The following is a 12,856-nucleotide window of genomic DNA, read 5'->3' as shown; positions in this document are numbered from 1 at the left end:
TACTTGGGAAAAAACTTAATCAAGACACATATATGAAAACTAAAAAAATATTGCTGAAAGAAATTGAAGAAAGCATAAATAAATGTAAAGACATTTTATGTTTATCAGTTGGAAGAATTAATGTTGTTAAGATGTTAATTTTACCTGCTATAGCCTGGATCATGAACGTACTCCAAAGGCCCTTGTGTTAAATGCTTGGTCCCCAACTGTGACACTATCGGGAGGCAGTGATACCTTTCAGAGATGGGGTCTGGTGGGAAGATATTAGAATATTAGAGACATGCCTTAAAGGGGTACAGGGATCTTGGTCCCTTTCTTTCTCTCTTTGCTTCCCATCCACCATGAGATGAGCAGGACTCTGTCAGGTCCTCACTGTGATACACTGTGACGCCACAGACCCAAAGCACAAAGACAAGCTGAAGCCTCAGAAACCATGAACTGAAATCGATCTTTTTCTCTCCTTTATTTGCTTATCACTGGGCACGATGATGCATGTCTGTAATTTCAACAGTTCAGGAGACTGAAGCAGGAGGATTGCAAGTTTGAGACCAACCTTGGCAATTTAGTAAGACCCTGTCTCAAAACTTAAAAAAAAAAATAAGATAAAAAGGACTGGGCATGTAACTCAGGGGTAAAGTGCCCTTTGGTCCAATCCCCATAACAAATAAACAAAAAAGAATTCACTTTAAATTGATCATCTAAGGTATTTTTGTCACAGTGACAGAAAGCTAACACAAAAATTTGGTACTGAAAAATATGGCCATTGCTGTGACTGCACCTTAGAAAATGTGGGAAAGACTTTGCAGTTGATTTGCATAAGGAGTTTGGAAGTTTGAGGGAAAAGGTAGAGAAGTCTAGAGTGCTATAAGAAAAGTTTAATGGACAATTCTGGTAAGGGCTCAAAAGACCAAACCGTTGATAGAAATGCAGATAATAAAGGCCAACACGAGTAGGTTTCACATAGGAATGAGGATTGTATTGGCAATTGAATTACAGGCTGTCTATATTACATGTGGCAAAGAATTTTGATTTTTTTTTTTTTTTTTTTGGTCCATGCCCTGAGACTTTGTAAGAGGACCAATTTAAAGGTGATAGACAAGTTAAGGCAACACATAGTTCAGGCTACAGGTTGGAAATTTACAGTGAAAATTAGGGGCAAAAGTCAGAACGGAAAGATTTGAAAAATTCAAAGTTTGCAAGAAAAGAAGTGTGTTTAAAGATGCAGCAAAGCAGCATGTAGAGATGAGTGGTATTAAAAAGAAGCCAAGTACTTTGCACCAGGAAAATAGGAAAGATACTTTGACCATATTTCAGGAATCAGGATACCCCACCCATTGCAGGCTGAAAGGTGCAAAAGTGTGAATTCACTTCAAAGACATTCACTTGAGGAGAGAACCCCAAGGTGCCCTCTTCACAATATTACTACATTAAAAAATAAAAGCTTAAAAACTGGCTCAGTATATTTGTGTAGATCTCCTTATGGATTCTCTAATCTGACCCGTTGATGAATATGAATATCCCTGTGCTGATACCCTGTAGTCACCTTTAACATTGGGTAGAGTGATTTCTCTCACTTTATTTTTGTTTTTTAAAATTGTGTTAGCAAAACTGTGTTTATCTCTTCAATTTTAAAATAAGTATATCTATGTCCACAAAAAATCTTGGCGGAATTTTGATAGGAATTGGGTTAAACCTATATATCAGTTTGGGGAGCATTTATATCTTTACTCTGATTAGCTTCAAATCCATGAACAGAGACTGATTCTTCATTTATTTTAGCCTTCTTTTGGTTTCTTTTATCAAAATTTTGTATTTTTCAGTATATAAATCCTATACATGCTTTTTTCAGATTATACTTAAATACAATTGGTCCTCCCTTCAGGGGTCCATATCTTTGGGTTCAGCCAACCATAGAGACAACTTATTTCATTTTCTTTGGTGCAGTTATTAATGACTTTGGGTTTCTAATGTCAGTGTCCATGTGTTCATTGCTACTATATATAAATGTGATTAGATTTTATGTTGATCTTGCATCCTGAGATCTTGTAGAATTCACATATTTGTCACAAGTGTATATTTAATTTTTTTCTGTATTCCTTTTAATTTTATCCAGTTAGTCTGTCATCTGTAAAGAGGGACACTTTATTTCTTCTTTTCTAATTATATTCAACTATCTTACATAAGAATAGTGTGAGGGGACATCCTTGCCCTGATCATAAGGAGGAAATCTTATTTCTCATTATTTAATATTGTATTAGCTGTATGGTTGTTTTTGTTTGTTTCTTTGAAGATATCCTTTATCAAATTGATAAAATCACACTGTTCCTAGATTGCTGAGCATCTTTATAATAAAATTTTGTTGCATTTTGTCAAATGTTTTTTTCTGTATCAAATAATATAATCTTTTCTTATTTAAATTGAGCATATATGGTTATGTGGATTAGTTTTTAAATATCAGACCAGCTTTGAATCCCTGGAGTAAAATCTACTTTGTTATAGTACATAATTCTTTTGATACATTGATAGATTTGTCATGATAATATTTCACTGAGGATTTTACTGATACTGCTATTGCATTTTTGGCAGTCAAGTGACAAGTACAGTGAATAACTTTCCCTTTCCAAGAAGAAAAAAACAGTAGTAATGTTGGTCAGTTTTTTAATAAATAATTCTCTGAGAGAATCTGAGGCACTTGGCAAGCCAGCATCACTTGAAAATTTTTCTTCCAATTCATCAAATTTGAGTTACCTCTAGCTAGACTCTGGCTTTCCCAGTTTTACATATATTTAGCTGCATTTTTTCATATACTTTAAAGAATAAAACATAATTGGTATATAGGAACACAATTGATTTGGGGATGTTAATTTTATATCCTGATACTTTGCTGAATTTGTTGATGAGTTCTAATTTTCTGGTGGAGTTTTGGGTCTTCTAAATATAGAATCATGTCATCAGCAAAAAGGGATATTTTAAGTTCTTCTTTTTCTATTCTTATCCCTAAAATTTCTTTCTTTTGCCTAATTACTCTGGCTAAAGTTTCAAGGAATATTTGGACTAGAAGTGGCAAAAGAGGGCATCCTGTGTTGTTCCTGTTTTAAAGGAATTAGAATTAAATCAATTTAGAATGATATTGTCCTGGGGTTTGGCATATACAGCTTTTACAATATTGAGGTATGTTCCTACTCTCACTAGTTTTTCTAGTGTTGTGAGTATAAATGGATGCTTAATTTTGTCAAATGCTTTTTCTATATCTATTGAGATAATCATGTGATTCTTGTTTTTAAGTCTATTGATGTGAATTACATTGATTGATTTCTGCATGTTGAAACAAACTTGCATCCCTGGAATGATCCCCACTTGATTACGGTGCACTATCTCTTTAATATGTTTCTGTATGTGATTTGCCAGTATTTGATTAATTATTTTTGCATCTGTGCTCATTAGGTATATTGGTCTGAAATTTTCTTTCCCTGACATGTCTTTGGTTGTGCCATCAGAGTAATACTGGCTTCATAGAATGGGTTTGGAAAGTTTCCCTATTTTTCTATTTCATGGAATAATTTCAGGAGGATTGGTATTAGTTCTTCTTTGAAGGTCCTGGTAAACTCTGCTGAGAATCCATCTTGTCCTGGGCTTTCTTTGTTGGTAGGCTTTTGATGGCATCTTTAATTTCATAGTTTGAAATTTATGTTTAAATATTCTATGTCATTTTGTTTCAATATGGGTAGGTCATATGTCTCTAGAAATTTGTCAGTGTCTTCAAAATTTTCTATTTTATTGGAAAATAAATTTCCAAAATGGTTTCTGATTATCATCTGTATTTCAGCAATGTCTATGCTAGTGTTTTCTTTTTCATCATGAATATTATTAATTATAGTTTTTTCTCTTTCTCTTCATTAGGTTAGCAAAGGATTTATCAATATTGTTATTTTTTTAAAGAAACAACTTTTTATTTCATTGATTTTTTGAATTTGTTTTGTTCCAATTTCATTATTTTGGCTCTGATTTTAATAATTTCCTGTCTTCTACTGCTTTTTGTGTTGATTTGTTCTTTTGTTTTTTTTCTAGGCTTTGAGATGTAATGTTAGGTCATTTATTGAGTGTCTTTCTATTCTTTTAATGAATGATCTTAATACAATGAACTTTCCTCATAGCACTGCCTTCATAATGTCTCAGAGATTTTGATATGTTGTGTTGCTATTCTTATTTACCTCTAAGTACTTTTTAAATTTCATTCTTGATTTGTTCTTCTAATCAGTTTTGTCATTTAATAGTATATTATGTAATCTCTAGGTGTTATAGTAGCTTCTATGTTTTATTTTATCATTGGTTTCAAATTTCATCCTATTATGATCTGATAGAATGCAAGGTATAATCTCCATTTTTTTTTTGTATTTTCTAAGTGATGCTTTGTGGCTTAAGATATCTTCTCTTTTAGAGAAGGATCACTGTGCTGCTGAGAAGAAAGTGTATTTCATATTAGATGAAATATTCTATATATGTCTGTTAAGTCTAAATTATTAATTGTATTTTTTAGTTCTGTAACTTCTTTATTTAGATTTTATTTGGAGGATCTATCCAGTGATGGAGAGGTGTGTTAAAGTATTATTGTGTTGTGGCCTATTTGATTCTTGAAATTGAGACAAATTTATTTGATGTACATAGATGCTCCATTGTTTAGGGCATAAATATTTATAATTGTTATGTCTTGTTGATGTAATGATTCCCGTAAGTAGTATGAAATGACCTTCTTTATCTCTTCTGATTAACTTTGGCTTAAACTCCACTTTATCTGATATGAGAATAGAGACCCCTGCTTGTTTATGAGATCCATGTGGATGATATGTTTTTCCCCATCCTTTTAACTTCAGTTTGTGGACATCTTTGCCTATGAAGTGAGTCTCTTGGAGATAACATATTGCTGGGTCCTGTTTTTAAATCCAATCTGCCAGTCTTTTGATTGATGAGTTTAAGCCATTTATACTCAATATTATGGTTGAAAAATGATTTTTATTCCCTGACAGTGTAATTTATTTCTGGTTTTTAATTTGAATTAGTTTCTCCTTTGATTGACTATTCTTCTAGTGTAGTTCCTCCCTTAGCTGGTTTTCACTGTATTTTTTATTCCTTCTCTATGGAATATTTTATTGAGTATGTTTTAAAGTGCAGGCTTTCTAGTTGTGAATTCTTGTAGCTTTTTCTTATTATTATGGAAGGGTTTTAGTTCGTTGTCAATTCTGAAGCTTAATTTTGCTGAACACAGTATTCTTGGATGGCATCCATTTTCTTTCAGAGTTTGGTTTATATTATTCCAATACCTCCTAGCTTTTTGGGTTTGGTTTGAGAAATCTGTTGAGATCTGGATTGGTTTCTATAAAATGTGATTTGTTGTTTTTCTCTGGCAGCCTTTAAAATTCTATCTTATTCTGTAAGGGAGGCATTTTTATAATAATGTGTCTTGGTGTGGGTCTGTTATAGTTTTGTATATTTGGGATCCTGTAAGCCTCCTGTATTTGATTTTCCATCTCATTCTTTAGATTTGGGAAATTTCCTGATTTTATTTCATTGAAAATATTGTGTATTACTTTGGTCTCTCTCTCTCTCTATGCCTTCATCTGTCCTTATATATCTCAAATTTGGTCTTTTTATGTTATCCCATAATTCTTGGAAGTTCTGTTCATGGTTTCTTAACATCATTCATTATTCAATAGAGTATTATTTAGTCTCCAGGTGTTAGAGTACCTTCTACATTTTATTCTATCATTGATTTCTAAATTCATTCCATTATGATCTGATAGAATGCAGAGTAATATCTATATCTATATGGTTTAATATCTAATATCTGGTTTTTTTGTATTTGCTAAGAGTTGGTTTGTGGCATAAGATATGATCTATTTTAGAGAAGGACCCATGTGCTGCTGAGAAGAAAGTATATTTGCTCATTGATGGATGAAATATTCTATTTATGTCTGTTAAGTCTAAATTATTGATTGTATGATTTATTTCTATAGGTTTTTTTTTGTTTGTTTATTTGTTTTGAGGATCTATTCAATAGTGAGAGACATGTGTTAAAGTCACCCAGTATTGTTGTGTTGTGGCCTGTTTGGTTCTTAAAAATGAGAAGGGCTTGTCTGATGTACATAGATGCTTCACTGTTTGGGGAATAAATATTTATGATTGTTTTTGTCTTGTTGATGTATAATTCCCTTAAGCAATACAAAATGACCTTCTTTGTCCCTTCTGATTAACTTTGGCTTGAAGTCTACTTTATCTGATATGAGGAAGAAATTCCTGCTTGCTTACATAATCCATGTGAGTTATATGTTTTCTCCCATCCTTTCATCTTCTGTCTGTGGATGTCTTTGACTATGAGGTGAATCTCTTTGAGATAGCATATTGTTGGGTCTTGTTTTTAATCCAGTATACCAGTCTGTGTCATTTGATTGATGAGTTTAGGCTGTTAACATTCAAGGTAATTATTGCGATATGATTTGTATTCCCATTTTGGTTTATATCTAATTTTTAATTTGAATTGGTTTCTCCTTTGATTGACTGTTCCTTTAGTGCAGTTCCTCCCTTTGCTGGTTTTCACTTTTTTTTTTTTAAACTTCATCTTCATGGAATATTTTGTTGAAAATATTCTGTAGTGCAGGCTTTCTGTTGTGAATTCTTTTAACTTTTGTTTATCATGGAAGATTTTTATTTCATCATCAAATCTGAAGCTTAATTTTGCTGGATATAGGATTCTGGGTTGGCATCCATTTTCTTTCAGAGCTTGGTATATGTTATTCCAGGACCTCCTAGTTTTGAGGGTCTGGGTTGAGAAATCAACTGAGATCTGAATTGATTTCCCCTTGTAATCTAATACTTTTCTCTCACAGATTTGAAAATTCTGTCTTTGTTCTGTATACTAGGCATTTTCATTATAATGTGGCTTGATGTGGGTCTGTTGTAATTTTGTACATTGGGGGTCCTGTAAGTCTCTTGTATAGAATTTTCCATTTCATTCTTTAGATTTGGGAAATTTTCTGATATTATTTCATTGAAAAGATTCTGCATTCCTTTGATTTGTATCTCTGAGCCTTCATCTGTCCCAACAAATCCTATATTTGGTCTTTTTATATAATCCCATATTGCTTAGAATTTCTACTCATGATCTCTTAACAAATTTTTGCCATGGTCAAGTTCATTTTTAAAATATATATCTTGTCTTTATTGCCTAAAAACTTTGTTTTTCAAGTGGTATAGTCTGCTGGTGATCCTTTTCATTGAATTTTTAATTTGGTTTATTGATTCCTTCATTTCCAGGATTTCTGCTTGATTTTACTTTTCAGAACCTCTATCTCTTTATTGAAGTGATTTGTCACTTTGTGTATTTTCTCTCTGATTTCACTCTATATCATCCTTTACCTCACAGATCAATTTAACTCTGAACATTCTAAACTCCTTCTCTGACATTTCTTCCATTGTGGTATACATGGGTTCTATTATTGAAGTATCTTGGTTTGTTTGGATTGATTTATTCCCTTGCTTTTTCATCTTATTTGTGTGCCCATCCATCTAACAGTATGGATCTGAGGCAGTAGAGTTTTTACCCTGTGGACTTAAAGTGTCCCTGAAAGTTTCTAAAACCTCACTGTTTAGGGGGAGACAAATAATAACAACAACCAATGCAAACAATACACAGCAGTACATCAAATATTTCATGCTGTGACATCTTTAATTCTAATTGTCAAAATAAACAGAAATTATATGATCAGTTATTGCCCACAGTAAAAACAGTAAGTTTGCAAATAGGTTTAGGATTTTGAATGGACAAGAAGAGAACAAAAATGATGTAGGAAGTAATGATTATGAGGGAGGAGGAGAGAGAATAGAAGTAAAAAATTAAAGGAAGAATAAAAGAGAGAACAACAGAGATTGGCTATTAGCAGAAGAGAAAAATACAATTGAGGGAAACATATAAGTGAGAAAAAATATGTATAAAGTAAAAATTAAAAAATTAATATAAAAGAATATAAAACAAAACCAAAATATACTAACCAAATATCCTAGTCCTAAAAATACTGATCCATGAAAAATAACTGGCTTTGAAAACACAAAACACAAAAACACAAAACACAAAAACAAGTATGTGTGTGTGTGTGTGTGTTTGTCCCTGAACCATTCAGGTAACAATTAAACAGAGAAAAAAAGAATAAATAAAAATGAAAAAAAAAAACTCAATGAAAAAGAATTGTTTCTACTGGAGTTAAAAAGATTCTCAGCTTCCCTTCTCAGCAGTATTAGGTTAGGTGGGCTGGAGTGTGATGCTTGCTAAACCCTCAGGGTGGGGTTGCTAGAGTTTGAGAGGAAATCCCTAGGTGGTGCTCCTAGAGGTAGGGTTTAGGCTTAGGTAGGCTCCAGGGTTTTTGTTGAATGGTGATTGGTCTGAAAATTTTAAATCAGCTCACCTCCAGGGCCCAGCATTTGCCAGTCCATCCTGGAAGAGTGCACCCCAGCGATTCCCCTCTGGGTTCTATTCCTGCAGTAGTAGAGGCAATTCTTAGTCTCCCTCATCCCCTGCAGGAACCCCTCCCCTTTCCTGGTCTTGAGTTAAGCCTCCAAACTCTTCTGCCCCACCCGCTTTTGAATTCCCAGCCAGATATGTCTCTTCCAACTGGTCCTACAAGTGGCTGGATTGGAGGTGGGGTGGGGATGAGTGGGGTGGGTGGGGGGAACAGGGGGATCTATACAATCTGTATTCCTGTGTAATCCCTGTGTAAACCCCTCTCCACGTTTGATTTTCTCCTGGTCACTTGGGCCCACTCCATGTCTTGCAGTGTGAGTTTTCCGGGCCTGTATTTTGGGCCATACTCATGTTTGCCAGGAATTGGCTCCCCTAGATGCCAGCCCCTGAGCTGTGACTGCAAAATGGTTTCTGACTCTGTCCTCTGCGGCAGCCTGGAGAGGCATGGCTTCTTTCCTGCACAAGGATATTGTGCAGCACATCTTTCAGTTTAGTTGGTCAGTGTCTTTGATCTCTGTACTTGCACACCCCACAGCCCTCCTAAAAATGCAGGTTCCTTTAATTCCCTTATCCCTCCACTTTGCTCATGGAGGGACTTCTTTGGCTCATGCCTCCAACTATAGAAGCAGCTGTGGTGCTGGGGATTTCTTCCTTATTTTATTTTATCCAACCTCCTGAGTCCCTGATCTGCTTTGAATGTCTAGTATTAAATCCTGGTAAAGTCCCCCCACCCCTTTTTTTTCATGTCACAAAGAAGCCAAGAAAGTGACCTCCATCTTGAGGGAAAAAAAAAAACAAACTTGTTTTGTTAATTTTACAGTGTATACCTGTATCAGAACATCACATTGTACTCCATAAATATGTACAATTATTTTGTCAGTCAATAATAAAATAAATTCCATGAATGTAAAGACCACCTCTTATCATTGAAAAGAGGAAATTGGGCTTTGTTTTTATTAAATCAAACGAAGAAATGTGACCAAAGAAGAATTTTTTCTAATGTATGATGGTAATTATATAGTCTTAAGACTCCTGATACATTTTAACAAATCACCCCTAATGTTGCTTTTAAGAGAATGAGCATGAGTTATATGGATCTGCATTTCAGTCCCATCTTTGCCACTTACTAGCTGTGTAACCTGAGTAAACAATCTAATCTCCCTAACCTCACTTTTCAAAATTCTTAAATTGACAATAATAATAATAATAACAACAACAACTTTACAGTATTGCTATGAGGATTAAATATGACTATGCATTTGAAGTAACATCACAATGTTTGCTTTATTAAAATCCCATGTATTCTTGTTATTACTATTGACATACTAAGATTTACAGAGTATATTTTTTGTAACTATTCACATAGAAGGCATAAAATTTATTACTTGTTACATAGTAAACTTTGTTACTTGATTTAAGATTTTCTGTAATAAAAATCTGGACTTTTGCAAGAAGTTTGTATTTTAGTATAAAGATGTATGCCATTAGTTACCAAATACATCAATATTTTTAACATCATTAAGGATTGGTGTTTACAATTCATAGTTTATGAAAGGACATCTGTATGGTCCCCTAAGTGATTGTCCTCTAGCAGCTGTGCCAGAGAAAGTGTCCCTCTTCTGTATCACTTCTTTTCAATATATGGATATATTTAGGTCAACATTGATGAAATGCTTCATTTAGCTTCCCTCTCTTCCAGCTTTGGTTCTCCTTTGTTAATGGATTCTCTGGGCAGATTATATTTGAGCATTGGTGCATCAGCTTGTACAATGTGGTAAGCATCCTCTTCCTCTCTCTGATAGCATGCATAACTTCAAGAATTTCTAAGTCAGTCATCTGGGTACTTAGCACTCAGGACAAATATATCTTTAGGGCCTTCATTACCATGACAAATCATACAGAAGTTCAAACTCTTCACATGTGCTTTCAATCACGGCAGATCATTTTAGAGTAAGTATGTGAAATGTGTACCAAATGTGTTATTATTACATAAAATATATGCAACTTTTTTACTCTATACCTAAGCAAAGTTTTCATGCTTTTAAGCCAAGTGAAAATTACTAAACTTTATCTATACCCATTCCATTTAATGCATAAAGTTTAGGTTTACCTACATTTGCATTTGTGTGTATGTGCATGTTTATATTGTAATTCCATGTCCTTTTAAACAAACTGGTTAAAAACTGATATGAAAAATAAATCACGTGTTTGTACTAAATAATAAATTTTATCTTGTTTTATAGTATATATTTTCTGTTATAATCAAATTTTCTAAAATTTAAAAAAGAATCCTTTGAGTCACTTAAATCATTTGGAAGTCAAAAGTAGCTACATTACCTTTTCCCTTTTTTCTTTTTGTATTGTTATTTCATCGTAAGACTTTGAGGATTAGAAATTAGGTTTCCAGCAAGTATAACATGATGCCTCTCTTGTATGGAATTATAGCAATCACTGTGTATTATGTGCTATAACCTCTGAAATTCTGTCTTCTAGGAGCTTGAATTCAGAAACAGCACAGGCAGATGTCACTGGACAGAAGACATTGACTGTCCAATAATATAAAAAAGTCTAGCTCTGTGAATAATTAATTTGTGTTGATGCTCATAGATAGATGGATTTGGCAAGAGTACAGCAGCAATGAGGCTATACACACAGTTGTCTTTATTAGACTCTTGATTACAGAGGATAATATTAATCAACCTTCTTTAAAGGTTCCATAGTGGTGAAGAGAGTGACAGAATCTCTCCTCTTTCCTAGAAAAATCACTATCAGTGTACAAGCCTCTGATACTGATCAATGGAATCTTATATTTTTATAATAGGAAACATAGATGTAATTTTTTGTTTATTAATTTGGTTTTATCAAGCAGTAAGTGGATGACATGAATATCCATTGACTTCCTAAGTCTCATCCCAATTCACATTCACTTTACAGATAGGATAAAAACAAAGCTCAAGACCACAGTGCCAGAGATAGACTCTGTTTTCTTATTTTATAATTACATCAATTGTCATACTATTTCTAGAGGTCATGTATTACTTCTACCCATGTATGACCAACTATTACAAGAACTATCTATTATCAGAAAAATTAAAACAAACAAAAAATTAGCATATCAGATAAAATGTATAAAACAAAATTTTCAGACTTTGGGCAACAGGCTGACTGATGGTGTCGTCTCTGGGAGAAGTCTTACTTCCCAGCCACAGTGAAGGAAGACAAATCCAAAGCAAAATGAAAGAAAAGAAAGTCCAGGTGTCCTCCTGAATGAAGACACAAAGGTTGAAGTTCAGCAGGCCAAGGTAGCTAAGATTTGCCTGGTAGAATGACAGAAAAAAGAAAACTAGAGGGGCTGGGGTTGTTGCCCAGTGGTAGAGCCTGGCATGTGCAAGACCCTCGGTTGGATCCTCAGCACCACATATAAATGAATAAATAAAAAGATCCATTGACAATTAAAAAAAAGAAAAAGAAAACTAGAGAGAGAGAGAGAGAAGAGAGAATGTGTCTGAAGAACCGCAGAGGATCCCCTTCGGTGTAGGACTGGTTCATACATGCACTGAAAAAAGTCTATGCAAAGTTGGGGAAAGAACTACCAGAAAGGCCAAAATAGTTCTTGGAGCTCATTCAGGGCTGGGAATAATCTGTATTCTTATCAGCCAGAATGGGAAGACCTCCTTTTACAAAGGATCTTCGGTAAATTCCTCATACAGGCCACTTTGAATCCTAAGGGTGAATTCGTCCTATTATAGAAATTATTCTGAACCTACAATTACAAAACTTACATATTTTACAACATATAATCAGTCCCCTATATTTCAGAACACAGGCAAAAGAGCTGGGGGTGGTGACATGTAACTATAATCCCAGTGCCTCAAGAGGCCGAGGCTAGAGGATAGCAAGTTTAAGGCCAATCTCAGCAATTTAATGAGGCCCTAACCAATTTAGTGAGACAACGTCTCAAAATAAATATATAATAAAAAAGAGCTGTGGATGATGCTTAGTAGTTAAGCACCTCTGGGTTTAATTCCTGGTTTAAATAACAACCAAACAACAACAACAACAACAACAACTGCCGCAGTCTGGCTGGGCACAATCAGGAGCCACTTGTCAAAAGAAACTAACTTTATTTTTAGAACCACACACGCCAAACAAAACAGCCTCTCAGGAAAAACCCTCAGAGCCTCAACTGCCACCACCGGCTTTCCACAAGCCTCTCTCTCTCCCACAAGCTTCTCTCCAACTCCCACCATCCTCCTGCTCTTGAGGCCGATTGGCTGGGTCACGTGGGCGGAGCCAAAAAAGTCCCCCAGTGAGCAGCTCCGTGGTCTGAAAGGGCAGGGAAACAGT

The 12,856-nt window shown here is 34.4% G+C and overlaps 1 protein-coding gene across 1 annotated transcript in view; it reads left to right on the top strand.

Moving 5' to 3' along the window:
• The window catches only part of LOC124095283 (phospholipid-transporting ATPase IB-like), a 132,812-nt gene that overhangs the window by 73,640 nt on the left and 46,316 nt on the right, over window positions 1-12,856 (top strand). Inside the window, exon 18 of the mRNA XM_058580449.1 lies at window positions 10,209-10,283. Coding sequence (XP_058436432.1) covers window positions 10,209-10,283 — 75 coding nt within the window. The remainder of the gene's footprint in view (window positions 1-10,208; window positions 10,284-12,856) is intronic.

This window comes from Marmota monax, unplaced genomic scaffold (genome assembly GCF_021218885.2).
Source record: "Marmota monax isolate L192 unplaced genomic scaffold, Marmota_monax_Labrador192_F-V1.1 WCK01_AAM20220418_F8-fsc00043, whole genome shotgun sequence".
Lineage (NCBI taxonomy): Eukaryota > Metazoa > Chordata > Mammalia > Rodentia > Sciuridae > Marmota > Marmota monax.
Note: the sequence above shows the minus strand (reverse complement) of the source record. Positions and strands in the feature narration are given on the sequence as shown.